A 23,553-nucleotide genomic window follows, 5' to 3' on the forward strand; every position below is an offset into this window, starting at 1 on the left:
AACTAGCCTCTGTCAACCAAGCATGCCTTAAATTGTCACAGGCCTGCCAGTAAATTTGGCTGGATTCAGACAAGCCTTTTGTCTGTTGGCTGACCTGTCTACTTCTCAATCCTTTGTGCCTGTTGCCCATACTATCCAAGATTTTCCCTTTATTCGTTGGTATACCAGCTCCCTTGTTAGCTCCAAGAATAGACTGCGGTTTGACTGGATTGCTACAACCTCAGGGGCAAGAAAGGCTTTGAATGAAGCTTGTTAGGTATTCACCTAGCTTACAATTTTATTTTCCTTAATCTTTTTTTGTAAAGTATACTGAGATACATCACTAACCAACATTATATTCTCTGTCTCACTATTTTCCTCTCTCAGTCTCTTCAGTTACTTGTTATACCTCTCTTCAGTTCCTTCCTCAGTTGTTCTTCCATCTTTCATTTTCCTTCTATCTTTTCCTATGGAAGACACCTTTTATTTTTATTTTTCTAAATTAGGCAATTTTGATTTCACAAGGTGATCTTTGCTTCCTCATTCCTTTGTCAGCACAACTCCCAAGACTCCCCTTCTCATGGATAGGCTATGATTAGTGTTTTGAGAACAGCTGATCTATGATATGACTCTGGCTACGGCCAGGGATGTAACTACAACTTAAATGGGAGCTGTCTGTTGCTGAGACCCATCTCAGTCTCTCAACATTTAAACACTACAAGACCTGTTATTTTCTATAGTCAAAATCAACACCTGTAAAATACAGTGATTGATGAATACCGAAACAGTGAAATATTTTTTAATATAATTGCTAATTAACAGAATCACAGAATTGTCTAGGTTGGAAGAGACCTCCAAGATCACCGAGTCCAACCTCTGAGCTAACACTAACAAGACCTCCACTAAACCATATCACTAAGCTCTACATCTAAATGTCTTTTGAAGGCCTCCAGGGATGGTGACTCAACCACTTCACTGGGCAGCCCATTCCAATGCCTAACAACCCCTTCAGTAAAGAAGTTCTTCCTAATATCCAATCTAAACCTCCCCTGGCGCAACTTTAGCCCATTCCCCCTTGTCCTGTCACCAGGCACGGGGGAGAATAGACCTACCCCCCACCTCGCTACAGCCTCCTTTAAGGTGTGTATAGAGAGCGATAAGGTTGCCCCTGAGTCTCCTCTTCTCCAGGCTGAACAACCCCAGCTCCCTCAGCCACTCCTCGTAAGACTTGTTTTCCAGACCCCTCACCAGCTTTGTTGTCCTTTTCTGGACTCTCTCGAGCACCTCGATGTCCTTATTGTAGCGAGGGGCCCAAAACTGAACACAGTACTCGAGGTGCGGCCTCACCAGAGCCAAGTAAAGGGGGACAATCACTTCCCTAGCCCTGCTGGCCACACTGTTTTTTATGCAAGCCAGGATGCTGTTGGACTTCTTGGCCACCTGAGCACACTGCTGGCTCATATTCAGCCGACTATCAACCAATACGCCCAGGTCCTTTTCTGCCAGGCAGCTTTCTAACCACTCATCTCCCAGCCTGTATCTCAGCTTGGGGTTGTTGTGTCCCAGGTGCAGGACCCAAAGAATAATTTCATGTTACTGTGTTCCAAACAAAAATATGGGAATGTGTTTTCATAGGCAGTGTACAAACAAAAATATGGAGTGTGCTTTTGATCACACAAAGGATGCATTTTTTCTGCTCCACAGTATATATGCATATTGCTTCTCTCACCGATTGCTTAGTCAGCTCTTGCAGCTGAAGTCCAATATGCATCACAGTTACAGGAAGCTCTCATAGGTATTTAGCAAAAATGTGCTTGCAGGTGGGCAGATGTAGGAGACAACAAATACATCTTAGGCAACTCAGATATGGTAGTGGTGATCAATAAACTTTTTATCACCAATGTTTGTGAAAAATAAGATGACCAAAGGGTAAGGACTTGTGATGCAGATTCTTCAGGCATGCCACCCAGGCAGTGAAGCATGCTACATCAAAAAAGATCAGGGTGAATCCTGATATTATCTCCTTCAGGCTTGAAGACAAACTTGAAAGATTAAATCTCCAGTTCATGGTTCCCACCCCCGGCCCCGATTTTCTCCTGCTAGTAGCAATGTAGTAAGGTTTCAGTGCAAGCACTGGAAACACAGCAATGTAAAACTGGTATATGAATTTTAAGCCGAGCCCAGCTGTTGTAATTAATGCTTGTTATTACTGGCAGTGATGAATAATAAACAAAGATGGTTGGAAAATGCCAGTTCTTTATCAGAAAATCAAATGATATTTTAATTGCAAAGCTGAACTTAAAAGGAAATCAAATCAAAAGCAGTTTTTGGAAATGTTTCTGAAGGAAAACCTTGTTTTTGAAAACAACAGACCTCAAACTTTCTGATAAAAGGATTGTCTTTCTTTCTGTTTGAAGGTATAAATCAGTTATTTTTTGACTAAGAAAGATTTTAAAATTAGGAATGAATGGGTTTATTTTACTAAGAATATGATCCAAACATTTCAGTTATCAAGGTCCTGAGGGCACTGATGGCCCTTTCTCTCCCTGACTTCCTCTCCCCTCCCCCTTCCCCCCCCCCCCCCCCCGCGGCCTCTCCCACCTACCCAGAGCCCAGCATGCCAATTCAGCCCCCTTCTATGCCCCCCTCCTCCCCACCTCAACATGGCCTAGGATCTCACTACAGCCTCCAGGGCCATCAGACCCTGGCTCAGTGAGGCCACAGCAGTGCTGGTCTGCAGCTCCCCACAGCCCTGTCCCCACCGGCAGGCCCATCTCAGGGTCTGGCCTGAGATGTTCCCATCCCTGTCCTGCTCCTCTCCCCATGGAGGTGCCTGGATCTGGTGCACCCTCTGCTGCTCTGCTCCTGGCTGGGGAGGTAGGACCAGCCCAGCTAGCAGGTCTTTCTCTGCTGCACCCATGGGGAGCCCCATCCCCTGTGAGCCCTCCTGGTGAGCTGCAAGGGAACTGCCAGCCCTCAAGGCACCCTGACAGACATGATATACCACAGTGATATTTTTTTTCAGTGGCAACACTTAGCAAAGAGGAATATTGTCATCCATTCTCAGCAGCAGGCATAAAAAAAATGAGCAAGTAAAAGTAGTATTTGCTATAAATCAGTCATTCAGGGCAACTGCATGGTGAGTGTCTGTGTGCATGTGTGTCTATTTATCTCTCACACTTGTATGGACGTAGGCAGGAAGACAGAGTATGTACCAGGGGAATACAGAGTATTTTTATGGTGTTGATTCTCCTTTTCATTTTCCAAGGAAAATACATAAGCATGAATAACATTAGTTCTGTTACACTTTGGTGCAAATGAGATGCTGCCCTCAGCACTGCTGTTTCTCGTCCTATGTTGAGTCATGCAGTGTAGATATTTTATCCTGCCCATGTCTCTGCTGTAAGACCACAGATCATGTTATCACTTTACAAATATAGCATATTAGTACATCTGGAAGGCTAGTCACGCTGTGGGGTTCAGACAGGTCTGTCTGGCCACGAGCTGTACTGCTGCTATAAACAACCTCTGTGCCCCAAATTAAATAACCACAGAGTACACTCAGGAGCTCTGGACACTCGTGTTCTTTAGTAGTAGGTAAGTGACAGTTTTGCTGATTATTGTATTTCTTCAGATGTGTGGGGTCAAGGTGGAAAATGAAAGTGAAATGTCGTTATCAGGTCTTTGCTGCTGCTACTGTGCTGTGGATTTTTAAGTGCTAATTTATATGGGAAAAACAGCTGAAATGTAAGGCATTAATCCAAAGTGACGTGTTTGCTGGATACCTTTAAAGATAGTAAGCTTCACCCCATATGTTGTTCCTCTAAATACATTTACACTGTGACAAACCCAAACTGTATAATTTAGAAAAGCTTTCAAGACTCCAGCTACTTGCTCACTCCATGACTCATTTGTAATAAACCCTTGCTATTACATCTCAAGGACATATACTGGTGTGTGAATGATTTTCAATAAAAAAATGGTTGGGATAGTTTGGTCATATATCTTTGTTGTTTGTCAAAATTAGAGTGGAACTTAAAAAGAGTTATAGAAGTTCAGTTTCTGAAGGCCACTTACAGCTAATCTAACATGGTATAGGAAATCCAACCTGCCAAATATTTTGTGAGCAAAGCCTTTCATTTAAAGTCAAATATTGTCATCATTGACATGTTACTTTCTGAAGGCTAAAAGGTACAGACCAGTTCTCCTCCTTTTGGTAGCAGTTAACTCAGCACCATTGCAAGGATCAAAAAAGATTCTACCAAAGAGTTTCATTCACTTTGCTCAGAGAGAAGGTGGAGGTGAAGAACTGCTACAAGAAGGATGCCCAGCTATCTATGCCACCTGTTTCTCCTGTCTACAGGCATGGGAGAATGTGGTAGAAAATTCTAAGGCTACATCAATGGTCAGGGAAGAGAACTGAGGAAATACAGCTGCCACCTCATGTCTGTGTGGTGGGGTTTGGACCACTTAAGCTAAGCTAACTTAGCTGCTGAAGTAGTTAAAAACAGCATATTATCTTGCTTATCTAAATTGTTCTGTCATCTTAAATCTCGTAATCTTAATTCTTAGGCTATGAGCATTTTACTCAACATATGAGTAAATGAGAAATGACTAAAAGGCTTGATGTCATAGGTCAGACATGGATTTTTGTTCACCTTCTGCAGTAGGGGAAGATGCAGGTAATAGGATAGGATTCTTCTTAGTTCAGTGCATGGAAAATGGACCCGGAGAGCAAAAGGACATAATAAAAATTTTGTCTATTCTCTGTTCTCTGGCTATTCTCAATTAGAAAATGCAATCTAAAATAATAATCTAAAATAAAATATGATGGTGTCACCCATAAAAGTAACTCCACAAGCTGCTGCCAGTGTATGAAAGGTAACACTAGTAGTCCTTCTTCCTGGGGATGGCCAAAGCCCATTATCCATATGATGAATGCGAATAAGTCAATTAAAGGTTCTGCTAAAAAAAAAACAAAAAACAAAAAAAAAAATTGATGGTGTAAAACAGGTCTGAGAACCCTGAGACTGTAACTTTCTGTTCAATTAAAATAATCTAATAATATATGAAAGTTTCTGTTTTGTTCATTAGTACTGTGCGCAAATTTATTTGCCATGTGTCTTTGAATAAGTAATTAAGTTGGAGTATCTCTAACTCTTAATACATTCTCTAGTTTTTTGAGGATTTTGTTGTCCTCTACCCATGACAATTGTTTTCATCTGCTGATTACAGCTATATTCGTAGATACAACCATTTTTAAAAATATGTAATATACTTTTGGGCTCACTGTTATTCCTTTGACAAGAAACAGCCTTAAAATACATCCCGAGTTCAAATACATCAGACCTCTCTCAATCTTAAGAGAAATAGACCTCTCTTCAGTAATGCCCTGTGAAAAAATAAAGAATGGATTTGTGTCATAGACATCAGTGCACTGTTTTGTTAGCTACATTGCCAGCGGAAGAATCACCTTGAATAATTAGTCAGCTCACTGATGTGTTAGGGGAATACATCTGTAATAAATCCCCTTGCATATGTAACATCTATCATGCTTGATGGCAAGCATATCAGTGCTACAAGAGTTGAAGTATAAGGAATACTGTAATTCAGCTGCTAATTAACCCATAATTAAAGACCTAATTAATGAATAACCTGGTGAAAAATTATTTGAAAATCAACATATGAAGACTGCAGTGATAAAGGGGAATCTTGTTTGTGAGACTGGTTAATTTACATCAAGAATACCAACTGATTAATGAAAACTGTCAGTAAGATATTGTGCTGCAGCACTGGACAATAAGAAATACGCTTAGAGAAATGTGTGGAAACCAAGCTCAGCCCTTCAATGTCTATATTCACATATCTTTTTATTTTTATTTTTATGTTTATTTTAATTCTAATTTTTTTTTTGATGTTCATAGTTAGTTATTCTTACCTGAATGATAAGGAATAGGTTGAGAAAAAAATATTTGTTCAATTAGCTGTGGTATATAAACTATGAAAAAGTTATTTAAGGTGTTAAAGAGGCTAATGTCAGATTTTGTTCTTAAAAACCTCTTTTATATAATAAATAGAAAACTCAAAAATAACTTGTTTTATCAGAGCACTTAGGATTAAGACCTGTGATATACAAAGACACTAATTTCTGAAATTAGCTTCAGTGAAAGCTGGACTAATAAATAGTTTAGAAGTGTTGCTGTCTATGTTTGTTTATCTAGGAGCTGGCTCCCTGAGAATGTGCTCTTGAGAGAGCAGGAGAGAACATTTCAAACTCCCAAAACATCTGGGCTTGCGTCCAGGTGTCAGGACTGCTTTCGCAAGCCTGGAGCAGCTTGTCCCTTTTCTCTTCAATTTATTTTGTGGTGCAGCAGCATTTACTGAATCTCTGCAGACCCAGGCTTCTAGGGGATTACCTGCTATGATCCACAGGGTTTTCCTGCCTACACGTTCTCCCTTTAAGCATGCATATATGATCTGAGGTGTGATCTAACTTGGATCCCTTACCTGAAACTCTGACTGTTAAATCTGCACATTTGCCAGGTTTAGCTACAGATAAACCTGCAAAACTTCTGGGGAGAATAATTCCCTGATGGTGTAGAATAAGGTCTTGTTACCAGCAGAAATACTGTGTAGGGAAAAACATCCTCCTGCTCTGCAGACCCCTCCCACTTCCAAAGTAGAACAGTGCAGCACAGCCCCACTTAAGAGTTGTGCAGTTAGCATACTATAGTTGTATTCTTTGACCAGTGTCACCCTTTCTATTGCTCTTGCAAACACCATATTCTGAAATTTAATCTTTACTTGATAACACAAAAAATGTGTTCAGTTGGTATACAAATGTCAGGTTCCCTTTGAATTGCTTAAAGACTTGTGAGATAAACAACTTAATCATTCTGAAGCATTCAATGTGTGAGTCAGCATATTTCCTAAGAAATTATTTGCAGGATTGGTAGGAGATGTTCACTCACATTTTCCCCTATGTAATCCTGCCAGTAATATTTATGAAACCTCAGCATGTCTCTCACATGGATTATCTGAAAGAAAAAGGGCTCAAATGAACAAGACCATTAAACAAATTGAAGAAACGAAAACGTTAATATTTTGGCTACTCAGCAATGGAAAGTTTATACAGTGTTGTTTTTGAAGGCAAGCGGGGCCCATACAAACTCTGAAGGACTGTAACAGAGACTAATATTGGCTGTGTTAGTAGTAGCAGAACTATGTTGGACAACTTTCTGACTAAAGAGATGACACAGGTCTTGTTCTACAGAATACACAGTGCACAGGCAAGTTGGCCAGTATTAACACTGACACCAGCTGTGTTCGGATGAGGCTAGACTGTAATATAATAAAGCAAATGTAATTTTGGCATATGACTAACTGTATTCAACACACTCTAGGCAAGACAGAGATAACCTTGAAAAACAGCAAGAAGCTGTAGGAGAGTTGGTATAGTCAGTTCTGGAAGGCCATGCAGTCATCATATCTAAGATCACTTTTACCCTATGCTCCACTACTTTCCTTTCAAAAGAAGATGTTGCTTCTCAGAGCATCTATACATCTCAGGTGCTGAGATGAGTGCAGAAATGTTGCAAACTGTTCATTCAATGAAACTGATGATCTGAAGTGCACTTCTATAGGGTTTCTGTGTGGAATTCAATGCTACTTTTAGCTTACCTGTCCTTAAACAGTTTGCTTCTTGAAGATCATACAGGTCATGCCATCGTGTGTTGGCCACACAGGTAACTGACATGAAACTCCTTCAGCATTAAAGACTGAGAGTTGCAGAAAAGCACTCCCATTTAACAAACAAAACACAACAACAACAACAAAACCGAAACAAAACTAGTTGCCTGAGTGGTCCTGCATAGCCCAGTTTTGCCCAGTTTTGCTACACTTCCAGATGTATTGCAAGTTATCATTTTTCTCCTTTTTCCTAAGCCCAGTTAAACATCAAAACAAAACAACAAACAAAGAGTCCAATGCTGCTGTGGAAACAGGCCAAATGAGAACAAAAACAACAGAGTGGTCAAGACAGCAATGGTTGTTGTCAAAAATGGCCATGGAATTGTCTAGCAGGTCTGTGGCAGACCTGTAAATCATAGAATCACAGAATCACGGAATAGCTTGGGTTGAAGAGGACTTTAAAGAAAATCTAGTTCCAACCCCCCTGTCATGGATGCCATGCACTAGATCAGGTTGCACAGGTCCTCATCCAGCCTGGTCTTGAACACTTCCAGGGATGGGGCATCCACAGCTTCTCTGAGCAACCTGTTGCAGTGCCTCACCACCCTCTGAGTGAAGAATTTCCTCCTAACCTCTAATCTAAATCTCCCCTCTTTCAGTTTAAAACCATTTCCTTTTTGTCCTGTCATTATCTAACTGAGAAAAAAGGTTGTTCTCCATCTTTTTATAAGCCCTCTTTAAGTATTGTAAAGCAGCAATGAGGTCACCCCAGATGAACATCCCCAGCTCTCTCAGACTTTCCTCATATAGGAGAGGTGCTCCAGCCCTCTGATAAAATTCGTGGCCCTCCTCTGGACCCATTCTAACAGATCAACGCTCTTCTTGTGCAGGGGGGCCCAAACACAAGGGGATGAGATAGCAGTAGCTGAAGGGAGCGAGGGATTTTAGGAGGTAGTATACTAAATCTGTGAATAACCATACATGGTAGTAATAAAGACTATAGACATTACAAGGCAGATGCCTTCTTTTTTATTCTGTAGTTTTCCAACACCTTACCAAACAGATTTTAGTCTAGAGCTCCTGGGTCCTTCTACCATGGAAAGAAGAAAGTCTAAAGGGGATGCTAGAGAGCTGTCTGGGTGCCTTTAGGTGACTTTACACAATAAAATAAAATAAATGATAAAATAAAAATAATCCATGAATATACTTAAGCAGATGCTTTTACAAGAAATAACATTTGGCATTAATGTTTTATTATTTCAATGAAAACACAATGAGTGTCATCACTAAGATTTTGATTTTTTTTCCCCACCTAATCCTCCAAATGCTTAAGTGTGTTAGTATCCTTAAACACATAAGAAATGCCTTTGATTTTAATAGGTCTTTTTATATATGCAGTTAAATGAATAAAAGTTTTACAAGGTAGTAAAAGAATAGTTCTGTCTTCTTCTTGAGACCAGAAATCTCAATAAAATATCTGTAAAGGTATTCGTTTTGTTCAGTGCTTACAGGGACAACATATAGCAATCAGAGAATTAAAACAATACAGAGTGTCATTGTGTGAGCACGCACATCTGCTCAGCTTCAACTGGCCCAGAGAGGTAGTAGATTATTAAATTGCCTGGAAAGAAATAAAAATTTGTTTCAATGTTGAAGTGGGGCCTGAAGTAGAGCAAGGCTGAGAGACTTGCTGAGGAGAGGGGCTTTTTGAGGTTCTCTAGTGAAGGCATGGGGCTCTGGAAAGATGAAATAGGGAAAAAAATTTGTAGTCATAGTACCTCAGACTGAAAGCACAGCCGTTATGGGAAGAAAAGTAAATTCCTTGTTTAGAATGTAGATTGGAGAAATATTAAGGATTCTTGTGTATGCATTATTGATGAAAACTAGGCATGACCTAGCCTATTATTGAGGAAAAGAATATGTTGCAATGGCCATAGTGCTGAAAGGGATTTTTTTTTAATATTAAATATGATTATTATTAAAGATAATATTTTTGTTTTCTCCTTCTCTTCCCTCTTTCTGAGGAAAAATGTAAAGAGAAGGAATGAGAAAAGAAAAAGGAAACTTCTCTGCCGTTAGTTCAAGCTTCTTTGGTTAAAGACTCTAGTGTCACTTTGCCACATAGTGCAAATACTTGTTCTTAAAAAGCTCTTTTCATTTTGAAATTAATTACTTAAAATATATATAAATATATATTACTTAAAAAATATTGCCTAAAAATGTGTACCTAATTCCGAAAGGAAAATATTTCAATCATAAAAAAAAATATTTAACCTAATAGTCAGCTTTGTTTCTGAGCTAACTATTGCGAGCAAGAATTAGATAAGAAATCAGACTGACTTCCCAGTATGTTGTCTTTTAAGGATATCGATTAAAGCCCTGTAGATTACTTCTCTGGATGTGTAAATGGCCAGGGATAAGATTATCGGCTTCCACAGGAACACACAGAGAACTGTTTTTTTCTGCAAGTGATTCTTTTGTAAGTTACATCTTTGCCTTCTCTTTATGTTCCCCCCCCCCCCCCGCCCCGAAAGCACTGTGCTTTCATTATCATACACTACTCAAGAGCCTTGCTTTTGTGATCTATCTCACTAATAACTCATAAGACTGAATGAATATTATAACAGTACCTCATATAAGAAAGGTGAGCTGATGATCCACAGCATAATATAGATATAGATATCACCCAAGGAAGACGGCATTAAGTTGCAAACTCTGCCTAGTTATGAAGCAGGGCTTTGCAGATGCTGGCTCCATAGTTGGGACTTGTCCTTATTGAAAACAAAGTTGCCTATTTCTTGTGGGAGAAATAACTTGTATATGAATATCTCTATCTATCTATCTATCTATCTATCTATCTATCTATCTATCTATCTACCTATCTATCATGATTGTTTTTCACTTACTGCTTTGTTGATGGGTTGGGTAATCCTCACAAGAATGACCAAACTAGTCCTTAATGAACATGTATGGGGTGTGAAAGGAGCAATGCTGAATTGCAAAAGGATGGGGAAACTGGAGAGAGAAGAGGGCTGAAGTATGTGTATAACAACCATCTCTACACATCTTTCTTTGAGCATAGCAGTTGGAATAGGTGACAGCTTTGAGTGTGGCAATTGGACTAGGTGACCTCCAGAGCTCCCCTCTCACATTCTGTGATTTGTAACAAAGGGTAAAATGTACATAGTGATTATGAAGAGTCTATGTACGGGAAGGAAAACAGGTGTGGAATGCTAGTTGAAGGGAAGTTGAAAGAAGTCTATAATAAGGCATGTCTCAACTCAGAGGTAACCTCCCATCTGTGACTAAGCATATAATAAATCAATGTCTCAATAAAGAACAGATGACTTAACATGGGAGACAGGAAGGTGGGGAACAAGTTAAGAAAATAGAGTACTTTCACAGTTCATTCAGACTTTTTGTTGATTAAGGCCATCTAGTTCCAGCAGAGGTCAAGAGTCCAGCTGCCACTTCACTGTATCTCAGCACTTCAGCTCCTGCAATAGCCCTTCTACCAAAACAGAGTGCTATGTATTGACCTATTAAAATGAATTAGATCCTGCAGAGTGACTGGAGCTACTGTGAGGGAGAAGTCCTGGTCACTGGGTTTCTTGATTTAGACAGTGGAGGAGAGTGCTTTATTTTGGGTGATAAATAGTTTCCTATAAATTAATTGTGAAAACATTTTAGGAGGGTGCATCTGATTATAGATAAACCATTCCACTGAGAATAAGGTCACCATTCTCATTACACTGCTATTAATGGGGTTTTGACTCGGCTGTTCTCAGCAGTCAGTTCCAGGTAGGCTATGAACAATTTTTTGCTTCATTGTTAATGCTTGTAAAGATAAACAAGCAATGGGAGAGGCTTTATGTTCACCAAAGATAGCAGATATCTAACCATCCTAAGATAGAGAAGACTTTGTTGTACAAAAATATCAGTCCCTGTGCATCAGTATCTCTGTGCTAGCATTTGGAGGTTTTTAGTAGGGATGTTTCTTACTAACATGACAAATAAGGTGGACAGGTAGGAACTTTTCCTTTTGGTATACATCTGCATAATTCATTTTAATCCACATATTGTGTCTTCCAGAGGACATTACAGTGTTTTGCTGGCTCAGAAGAAATTATTCCTTTATGTGTTATGTATTATAGAGAGATCTATAGGTGAAGAGAAAAGGGACAGTTATGATGGTACAAGAGGAAAACTGCAGAAGAGAGAATATTTTCCCCTTCCTCCTCAGTATTATAACAGAAGGACAGAGAAATTGGGTTATTTTTTAATAGCCCCAACTGAAGGATATAGAGCTTGGAAAAAATTATCACAGGAAGGTCTGAGGAAAACATAATAGCTGAAACCTAGAAATATCCAGTAAAGAAAAGGGCAGATTGCTTTGTCAGTTATCAGTGGATGTTCCAATTATCAGTGGATGTTCCAATGGTGCTCCTTCCCTCCCTCCATTCCTTCCTTCCTTCCTTCCTTCCTTCCTTCCTTCCTTCCTTCCTTCCTTCCTTCCTTCCTTCCTTCCTTCCTTCCTTCCTTCCTTCCTTCCTTCCTTTCCCTTCCTTCCTTCCTTCCTTCCTTTCTTTTGTTCTCTCTTTCTCTTTCTCTCTATCTTTCTGTCTTTTGAAAAATGAATGGTATAATAAAAGTGGAATCTAATGAAATCTCAATCTATGGAAACCTCAAAGTTTAAATAGCTGATTCTACTTTACTCTTCTTTTTCCTATATGAAAACATTTATTTTTAAAAGGCTTCAATGTTCTGTTTTATAAGTCTTGTCCACAGTGGTCCAGCACACAAAGAACTAATAATGACAGAAATTATCTGTACCTGTATTTAATGAAAAAAAATGTGAGGATTACACCCTCACCAGTGACTCCAGGCAAGAGAGCAAGAGTACTGTTTTACCTGTTTCTCAAGACGTATACCTATATTTTTGTTAGTGATTTAGTAGGTGATTTGTTTCCTTTTTGATACTGAACCATTCCTTTAGATTAGTATGGGACACCATATTGCTATTCATGCTATATTTCATAAGATGCAAATCCAAGGTTTTCTCTTGTGGTTGTTAAAGGTGCTCCAGCATGTTTTTTCCCTCCTCAAGTTGCAAGATGATACAGCTCCTATTTGGCCAAGCTCAGTGATGTTCCCCTTTAAAGAGAATCAGAAGTTTGTGATGAACTTTGGGAAAAGCAAGTTTCTGTCTCTGTCTTTTTAACTGAATAAAGATTGGTGAGCTAGGATCCAGTTCAGCTTAGTTCTTAACACCACATTAAAGATGGCCTCAGGTTGTAATACTTTGGTATTAACCCCTGAACTGTTGGAAAAGAACTTTACATGTCCTAGTAAATGGGGATCATGTGTTCACTGTTCGTGAACTATCTTATCTTTGCAGAAGGTAAGTTTTTATTTTGTGTTATAGGGCTGATCTTTTAGCTAATTTCAGAGATAAACACCTACAGTTACAGTAGGACAGGATTACTTAGGTCCATAAAAATCATTATGGGAAGAACTCAAGATGGAGTGCTTTTGCATGATTTATGATGAATACTGTATTAGGTCTCATTTTAACACTAGTTACATAAATTGCTACAACCATTAAAGTTATTTTCATCAGTCTTACTTAATCAAATTGGTAGTTCATTGCAACTGTGTCTTTATCTTTGACGGGGAAAAGTGCAAGTATTCCGTAAAATTCAACATTTATCTGTAGCCATTCATTTTATGTAGAAATACCTTGTATGTAACATTGATTACTGCTAGCACAAAACACTACAAAAATTAGGTAAAATAGAAAGCATATTATGTTAATATTTTTTTTTCCCTGTTAAGCTTAATGAAACATGATGGTTCTGTCCCTTATTTTTCTCATTGTTCTCTCCCAAAGTGATCATCATGGCTTCTTCTTGCAGGAGAAGCTTAATGTCAACAGTATGGGGCATCAGGTGATAATATTTGACTTTTCTCTCATAAGAGGACTGTGGGAAACTCGAGTTAAGAAGAACAAAGAACGTCAGAGGAAAGAGAAAGAAAGATTAGAAAAAAGCTCATTAGAGAAGTAAGCCAATTTTTCTATTTTTCTTTTAATTGAAATCATTATTATTATCCATTATATTGGCATATAGTAAGCATTATCAGACTGTTTTTTATTTTATTTGTGTGTGTGTTTGTGTGAGATTTCTTGATTTCATACCTCTTTCTCATAAAGGATTTTAAGAGAAGTATAATACATGCTATATACTAACTATGCATGTATGTCATTTGCCCCTGTTCTTTCCTATGTAGATTGTGATTTAGTGATGGCGTATTTCACTTGTCTACTGTGAAGATTTAATCTGAAGAGAAAAATCATACATTTTGTACCTTTCTATTGCTTGTATGCTATATTGCTTTTTAGTATGGAATTCATGAAAACATGCTCATAAAATACAGTACGGCAAAATACTTTAAATCTTATTGAGTTGACAAGAGAAGCAAAATGATTGAAATAAATGGACATATACAAATACTTCTGAATAGAAGAGAGAAGATATAAAAAAAAACACACTACCACAAGATTTTTGTTGTTGTTGTTCAGATATTAAAAATACCATTGATTATAGAGCTTATACCACTAATCATTATATATATATATATATATGTATATATATTTAATTTACAGTTTCTTTTAGCAATGTTTTGCTTTCTTTATGTTCGTCCCTATTAGAGACAGTGAAATACTACACTGTGCTGGCAATATTAGAAATATATGACTTATCATTTTTTCCCCTCTGAGAAGAGAACAAAGCAATAGAAATCACTTTATGCTTTAAAAATAAAATGCACAGGGTTAAACAGTGCCCTCATTTAAGGGTACTAGACCTTGGTGCAACATTTTGAACATCTGACTCACAGATTCTCACTATCAGTGCAGCTATGCTGACCTTGCAGTAGAACAGCTTGGTTAAGAGGCGATCAGGGAAATATACAGTTTGATTGCCTTTTCTGTATGAACTTTCTCTTCACAACATTCATAGCGACAATCTTGCTTCTCTCATCTTTACATAAATCCTATGTTAGAAAAACATAATCCTAAGAAAATAAAGAAGAAGGAAAAAAAAAAGAAAGATCTTCCTTCAGATTAACAAGAATAAATTTTCTTTTTGGTATGAGCTGAGGGGCAGAGAAAGTTTGCTGTTGTGAGTGTTCCTGATGGTGGAAAATAGAAGTGAAGCCATTTGTGATGAAAGCTCATTAAATCTGATTTCTGTCCCAGCTGTTATATTACAGAATCAAAGAATGGCTGAAGTTGAAAGGGGCCTCAGGAGGTAATCTGGTTCAACCCCCCTGCTCAAGCAAGGACACCTAGAGCAGGTGGCCAAGAACCATGAGGACCATGTTCTGGGAACGTCTGAGGATCTCCAGTGAGGGAGACTCTACTACCTCTCTGTGCAACTTGTTCCAGCGCTAACTCTTTTTCACAGTGAAGAAGTGTTTTCTGATGTTCAAAGGGAATATTCTGTGTTTCATTTTGTGTCTTCTGCCTAGTGCCCTGTCACTGGGCACCACTGGGAAGTCTATACCTCTCTCTTCTTTACAGCCTCCCTTCAGTTATTTATATTCGTTGATGACATCCCCACTGAGCCTTCTTTTTTCCAGGCTCTCCCAACATTTTTCTCATATAGATGCTCCAGTGTTTTAGCATCTTAACAGTCATTTGATGGACTGTCTCTAATAGCTCCATTTCTCTTGTACTGGGGAGCCAAGAACTGGACATAGTACTCCAGGTGAGGCCTCACCAGTGCTGAGTAGAGGATAAGGATTGCCTCCCTGGACCTGATGTCAACATTCCACCTAATGCAGCTCAGGACACCATTCACCTTTGTAGTGGCAAGGGTACATTGCTGTCTTCTTGACTCCTAGGTTCCTTTCTGCAAAGCTACTTTGCGGCTTGGTGGCTTCAGGATGTACTTGTGTTTGGTGGTGTTCCTCATCAAATGCAGGACTTTGTAGTTCTCCTTGATGAACTTTACGAGGTTGTTGTCAGCCCATTTCTACAGTCTGTCAAGGTCCCTCTGATGGCTGCATGGACCTCTGGTGCATCAGCCTCTATCCTCACTTTTGAGTCATCTGTGAATTTACTGAGGGTGCAGTTTATCCCCTCATCCAGATTGCTACCTAAGCTGTTAAACTGGACTGGACCCGGTACTGACCCAAGGAGTACTCCACTATTTCCTGGCCTCCAAATAGACTTTGCCACTAACCACTACCCTCTGGGTCTGTCTGCTTAGCCACTTTTCAGTCCACCTCACTGCCTACTTATCCAGTCCATATTTCAACAGCTCCTCTGTGAAGATCGTATGGAGGACAGTGTGAAAGGCCTTACTGAAGACTGGGAGGACAATATTCACTGCTCTTCCCTCATTCATTAGGACAGTCATTTCATTATAGAAGCTTATCAGGTTAAGTCAAGCATGACTTACATTTTGTGAATCCACGCTGACTACTCCTGATGATTTTTTTCTCTTTCATGTGCCTGGAAATGGTTTCCAGGATTAGCTGTTCCATCTGTTTCCCAGGAATCAAGGTGAGGCTGACTGGCCTGTAGTACCCTGGGCCTCCTTCTTGACCTTCATTAATATAGTAGTGACAGTTGCTTTCCCCCAGTCTTAGTGCAGTTCTCCCAGTTGTCACAATCTACCACAAAATTTTGAGAGTGGCTTTGCAATGACATCTGCCAACTCACTCAACACTTTTGGGTGCATCTCAACAGTGCCCATGGACTTGTGTATGCCTAGTTTGCTGAAGTATTCCCTGGCTCTATCCTCTTTCACTAGGGCACATCTTCCTTGATCCAACATTTCAGCCTGGTCTCTTGGGCCTGGAGTCTGCTCTTGCTGGCAAAAACTGAGGCAAAGAAGGCCTTCAGAACCTTGTCCTTTTCATTGCCCTCTATAACCAGGTCTCCAATTTAATTCAACAGAAGACCCACATTTTCTCTAGTCTTCTTTTTGTCACTGATGTACTTGTCAAAGCACTTCTTTTTGCCATTCCTGGCAAGATTCAATTCTATTTGGGCTTTAAGAAGTGTTCAATTTGTACAATTCTGTGGCAGATAAAGCAGAAGACTTGATACATTACCTCTGTCTATGTCAGTTATTGGCTCACGTGCTGCCACTGCAGTCTTCACAGAAAGAGTATTATGGTTAGACATCCATGTGTGTAACTTCCAACTGCCTATGCAGTCACCTTCAGAATTGATGAAAGGTCAGTCCCAATGTCAACACCCCTTGGTCATCTTTTCAGAAGATAAATTCTTAATTCACTAGTAAAAAAGCAAACTAGAAGTGCCAGACATGGGGACCTTCTGTATGTAAGAAGGAGAGAAGGTAACTTTGTATGCCCTGCTAATTTCAGCTCTCACATTTTTGGTCAGTAGCAGAGGTTAAAACTCATTGTGAGCTGTGTTTTCCATTTAGACAAAAACAACAACAACAAACCCACAACCATTCTCCTTTCTGTTTTCACCTATGGTTATTTGTCAGTACCCTTTCAGCTACAAGGGTAAAGCTTGATGGTCTTTTCTGCTTTTTTCCACTAATGAGGTTCAAAGTCATTCCGCTATCTTCCTGCACCAACTTGAAATTTAGGGGGGAATTTAGGAGGTAATTTAAGATATGAAGCAGAGAAGTAAAAGGTTCCGAGAACATTTGATGCATTCACAAATGATTTTTATTTTATTCCTCTAGGTTGCAATTTGCATAGTCTTGTGTCTTGTGTATCTTCCTGTTAACAACCAGATTCCTCTCCAGTTAATTCTACTTTTAGAGCTCCTGGAAGAAAAAGAGCCTCTGAAATCATGCTTTGGTTCTGGTTGTGAGTGATCAGTATTTCACTCGCTGAAATGAATGGCAAAGTTCACATTCATTCTTATGATGTGGGCATTGTAGAGTGGATAAAGCTGATACAGCAATGGTCAAAGTCATAAAAATACTGGTAATAAAATGCAAAATGCAGTTAAAAGAAAAATCCTGTTTATTTTATGAGGCATGCTCTGACTTCTGACCTTCAGTTTCTAAAGGTCAGATCACAAGTTAGATACTTTTCAGTGCTTTCAAAGGTAAGGCCAAAAACATGACAATATTTTGCTTGTTGTAAACTTGAAAGTATATATAATTGTAATTACAATTAAATATCTAACAGAAATAATGTCTCCCTGTGGAAATACATATCATTATTTCAACGAGTTGCATATATCACCAAATTCTGGTATCTTACTCAAGGATTAAAAACTTACCACTGTCAAGTAGGTCTGCTGAAATCAGTTTAGTGCTCATTGTCAATTCAAAGAAAGAAAGTATTTTGGAAAGGATTGTAACCCAAAATGTTGATTCCAAAACGACATTCAAAGAAGGCAGCTTCCTGAACTGAGGACTGCATTCCAGCATTTAATATTCTAGATATTTACTTTTGCCAGCAGCCAGAGTGAATTCCCAAGTAACGCTGAAATTAATAGAGTTTTCCTGCAAATATACTTGTGTAACAGATGAGTTTGGAATCTGGCCTGCAGAGATGCTTTTTTATTTTTTTTTTTATTTTTATTCTTTTTTATTAACAAACTCTTGTTTTTCTCAAAGAGGTTATAATTCACTAATGCCCTTGAGACTGTGCAGCTTCTCATAAGCTGTGTTGCTATGAAAAATGACCTGATAATATATTGTGAAATGTAGCGTGTGTTATTTGTGGAGAAACTCCCAATTAACCTCTAGGGAACTTTGCTTGCCTTGGGGAAAGGTAATTTAGTTCATGCAAGGTCACTAAGCAGTCACGTGTAAGATATTTCTTGTTTTTGCCTGAAGATTTTATACGACAGAAACCAACTGAATGCAAAACTTGAACTATGTTTGCATTAATGGTGAGAATTTCCAAAAATTTTGGGAATTTACAGCCTCTAGAACAGATTTTAAAGCAGCTGGCTAGTGAAACCTATTTCTACAGAACAGTACACTGATAATATTGCAAGTAGCTCATATCTGTCCCTCTGAAATAGAAACACAGACTCCCAGAATGATTTGTGTTGGAAGGGACCCTGAAGATCATCTAGTTCAACCTCCTCAGCCTGCCCCCCTGCCTTTCTCCCTACATCATGGGTGGGGACAACTTCCACTAGACCAGGTTGCTCAAAGCCCCATCCAACCTGGCCTGAAACACTTCCAGGAATGGGGCATCCCCAGGCAGCTTAGTCCATTGTTTCACTACTCTCATAATAAAGAATTTCTTCCTAATATCTAATTTAAACCTACCCTCTTTCAGTTTAAAACTATTAACCCTTGTTCTGTCACTACAGTCCCTGATGAAGAGTCTGTTCCAAGATTTCCTATAGGCCGTCTTCAAGTACTGGAAGGCCCCTATAAGGTCTCCCATCTGCACACTTGCTGAGGGTGCACTCAATCCCACTGTCTATGCTGCTGATAAAAATATTATAAAGTACTGGTCCCAGGACAGACCTCTGAGGGACACCACTTGTCCCCAGCCTCCACATGGATATAGAGCTATTGACCACCACTCCCTGAGCGCGACCTTCAAACCAATCCTTTATGCACTGAATGGTACACCCATCAAATCCATATCTTTCCAATGTAAACAATAGGATGTCAGGTGGGACCATGTCATAGGCCTTACAAATGTCCAGGTAGATGACATTCATTGGTTGTCCTTTGTCAACTGATGCAGTTACTCCATCACAGAAGGCCACTATATTGGTAAGGCATGATTTGCCCTTGGTGAAGCCATGCTGGCTGTCTCGGATCACCTCTTTGTCCTGCATGTGCCTTAACATTGCCTCCAGGAGGATCTGTTCCATGATCTTGCCAGGCACAGAGGTGAGGCTCACTGGTCTATAGTTCCCTGGGTCCTCCTTTCTACCCTTTTAAAAATGGGAGTGATGTTCCCGTTTTTCCAGTAACCAGGGATTTCACCTGACTGCCAGGACTTTTCAAATATGATGGAGAAAGGCTTGGCAACTACATCAGCCAATTCCTTCAGGACCCTGGGATGCATGTCATCAGGCCCCATAGACTTATACCTGTTTGGTTTCATCAGGTGATCTTGAACCTGCTCTTCACTTACAGTGGGAGGGACATTGCTCCCCCAGTCCTCATCTGTGGTTTCAGGGAAACAAGAGATGTGGGAAACCTGAGACTGGCAGTGAAGACTGAAGCAAAGAAGTTGTTGAGTACCTCAGCCTCCTCTATGTGTGTTGTTACGAGTTCGCTCTTGTCATCCATCGGGGAAACAATCTCTTTGGCCTTTCTTTTCTGAGCAATGTACCTACAGAATCCCTTCCTGTTATTCTTTGCACCCCTTGACAAGCTCAGTACCACCTGTGCCTTGGCTTTCCTGATCCCATCCCTGCACATGTGGACAGCATCTCTGGATCATGTGTCCCAGGCCACACATCCCTGCTTCCACTGCCTGTGTGTATCCTTCTTGCACCTCAGTTTGACCAGCAGAACTTTCACAGCTATCCCAGTTTTCTGCGCTCCATGCTTGCTTTCTTATACAGGGGTGCGTTGAGTTCCTGTGCTCTGAGAAAAACACCCTTAAGGAGTAGCCAGCTCTGTTCAGCTCCTTTGTGCCTAAGGACAGTGTTCCAGGGGATCTCACTCACTAGGTCTTTAAAAAGCTTCAAGTTCACTTTTAGGAAGTTCAGTGTCCTGACTGTGCTCTTTGTCAGGCCAATATTCCTCAAGATCACAAACTCAACCAGGGCATGGTCACTGCAGCCCAGACTGCCTCCAGTCATGACCTCTTTAATGAGCTCATCCACACTGGTAAGGACCAGGTCCAGTAATACATCTCCTCTGGTTGGTTTGTCTAATATCTGGATCAGGAACTTATCCTCATTGCACTCCAGGAATCTCTTGGATTGCTTACATTCTGCTGTGTAGTTTTCCCAGTAGACATCTGGGTGCTAGAAGTCCTCCATCATGATGAAAGCACGCAAGCATGATTCTTCTTGTAGTTGAAGAAAGAATGCCTCAGTCACAGCCTACCCTTGATCAGGTGGCCTACAGTAGACTCCAACCACAAGCCGTCCTTTATTGGTGTGGTCCTTAATTTTCACCCACAAGCATCTCTTGGCAATCAATCCTTTCCATAACAGAGAGGGCAACACTGCCTCCCCTCCTTCCCTATCTATCTCTTCTGAAGAGCTTATAGCCCTCTATTCCGGTGTTCCAGTTATGTGATCTATCCCACCACATTTCCATGACAGCAATCAGGTCATACTTGTCAAATTGCACCATGGTTTCCAGCTTCTGCTTGTTTCCTATGCTGCATGTGTTGGCATAAGGGGAGGTCCCAGTTGACTGACAGCTAGCAAATGTGATGCCAATCTACAAGAAGGGCTGGAAGCAGGATCCAGGAAGCTACAGGCCTGTCAGTTTGATCTTGGTGCTGGGGAAGCTCATGGAGCAGATTATTTTGAATGCCATCACACAGCATCTACAGGGCAACCAGGTGGTCAAGGCCAGTCAGCATGTGTTTATGAAAGGCAGGTCCTGCTTGACAAACCTCATTTCCTTCTACGACAAGGTGACACATTCAGTGGATGATGAAAATTCTGTGGATGTGGTCTACCTAGACTTCAGTAAGGCTTTTGACACTGCTTCCTCCAGCATTCTCTTGGAGAAACTGGCTGCTCATGGCTTGGATGGGTGTGTGCTTCATTGGGTTAAAACCTGGCTGGGTGGCCAGGCCCACAGAGTCACGGTGAGTGGAGTTAAATCCAGCTGGAGGCCAGTCCCTAGTGGTGTCCCTCAGTGCTCAGTACTGGGGCCAGTTCTCTTCAATATTTCTATCAATGATCTGTAGAAGGGGATCGAGTGCACTTTCAATAAATTTTCAGACAACACCAAGTTAGTTGCAAGTGTTGATCTGTTTGATCGTAGGAGGGCTCTACAGAAGGATCTGGATAGGCTGAATTGATGGTCTGAGGCCAACTGTATTAGGTTCAACAAGGTTAAGTGCCAGATACTGCACTTGGTGTACAACAACCCCATCCAACACTACAGGTTTGGGAAAGAGTCTCTGGAAAGCTGCCCAGTGGAAAGGTGCCTGTGGGTATCGGTCAATAGCTTGCTGAATATAAGCCAGCAGTGTGGCTCAGATGGCCAAGAAGGCCAAGAGCATCCTGGCTTGTATCAGAAACAGTGTGGCCAACAGGACTAGGGAAGGGATTATCCCTACGTACTCAGTTGTTGGGAGGCTGCACTTTGAATACTATGTTCAGTTTTGGGCCCCTCACTGCAAGAAGGAGATTGAGGTGCTGTAGTGTGTCCAAAGAAGGGCAACAAAGCTGGTGAAGGGTCTAGAGAACAAGTCTTATGAGGAGCAGCTGAGGGAGCTGGGGTTGTTTAGCCTAGAAAAAAGGAGGCTCAGGGGAAACCTTATCACACAATTACCTTAAAGGAGATTATAGTGAGGTGGGTATTGGTCTCTTCTCCTAAGCACTAAGTGATAAGACAAGAGGAAATTGCCTTAAATTGTGCCAGGGGAGGTTTAGTTTGGATATTAGGGAAAATTTCTTCACTGAAAGGGTTATGAGGCATTGGAATATGCTGCATAGGGAAGTAGTTGAGTAACCATCCCAGGAGGTCTTCAAATAATGTGTGGATGCAGAATTTACTGACATGGTTTAATGGTGGACTTGGCAGTGTTAGGTTAAAGTTTGAACTATGTGGCCTTTTCCAACCTAAATGATTCTATGATTCTATGATATTTTCGGAAGGATTGCAAGATGTTTGTCTTCTGTATGAAAAGCAGGTAAGTTAAAAATTGAAGGCTGAGGAATTAAGCATTCAAGTGTGGATATGATAGAGCTCTTTGCCCAGATTATCTATTTAAATCTTCATTGTGAAATGGCATAGATTCCTCCATTCACCAATAAGATATAAAAAAATGATAATAGTTCACTGTGTCTCTCCTCTAAAAATTTCTCCTCAAGCTCTGACTAGCCAGAAATGCTTATATTACTTTTTTTGAACTATGCACTTGAATGTAAGAAGTCAAAAGCAAACTTTCATTTTGCAAGCAGATAGTGACTTTTTTTTCCTGATGGTTTATACCTTTGTTTAATAAAATAGGTGTCTCACTCTGCCAGATTTTGGTGTTTTAACTCTATTTGTGCCTGACCTAAGATTTTATTTGTGATGTTTATTTTTATTCTCCTTCTCAATACTCAATTCAGAAATTTTTCTAAACAAGACTAAAACTTAATCTGGGATTGCTTAGTCCCAAACACAAATTATGAGTAACAATCTGGGAGCAGTTCTGGAACACTAATAACCATTTTCATTATTTGCCTTTGCTCTTATACACTTGTATACATCATATTTAATATAGTGCACGCAAGTGGGTTGAAAGATAAAAGTTGCTGCTCAGCCACGATACTTGACAACCTACTGAAGAGCCTGACAGAAGGACTGAAATTAAATTAGTCCACTTGAAACTGAGGGAAATGTTACTCATCTGTCAGTAATATTAGTCTGGGCTGAGCTCCAGTTTAACTGTGCTGCTCTTATACACATTCCATATGATTGTTTACTGATATTGCATGGCTAGTAATTCTGATTTAAACATCACTCAGGAGTACTAAACCAGTGTCACCATGTAGTGTTCTGGTGACAGCTTTCATCCTGATTTAGAGGAAATACTGTCTTCTAGTGAAACTTCATTTCTTCACTTAAGATGCTTAGCTTTTTCATCAAGATCTCCTATACAGACATTGAGCAGCAGGCAATTCCAGAAGGAAGAACCATCCAAATAAATCCAATTACTCTCCAGTTACTGGGATGACTCAAATCCATACTAATGTAAGCTTTTTGTTTTCCAAGCTGGTCA

General features: G+C 40.0%; 1 protein-coding gene across 12 annotated transcripts in view; it reads left to right on the top strand.

Annotated features, from left to right (window-relative positions):
* Nucleotides 1-23,553, top strand: part of LRRC2 (leucine rich repeat containing 2) — a 165,368-nt gene that overhangs the window by 87,018 nt on the left and 54,797 nt on the right. For 7 of the 12 annotated variants that reach the window (XM_080573503.1, XM_080573510.1, XM_080573511.1 and 4 more), the window contains one exon: nt 13,584-13,729. In XM_080573503.1, the coding sequence (XP_080429629.1) occupies nt 13,605-13,729 (125 nt within the window). In that variant the 5' untranslated portion in view covers nt 13,584-13,604. Of the gene's footprint in view, nt 1-2,655; nt 3,577-13,558; nt 13,730-23,553 lie in introns of those variants that run through there. The other 5 variants (XM_080573501.1, XM_080573514.1, XM_080573502.1 and 2 more) reach the window with 4 other exon arrangements.

This window comes from Anser brachyrhynchus (genome assembly GCF_964034855.1).
Source record: "Anser brachyrhynchus genome assembly, chromosome: Z".
Taxonomy (NCBI): Eukaryota; Metazoa; Chordata; class Aves; order Anseriformes; family Anatidae; genus Anser; species Anser brachyrhynchus.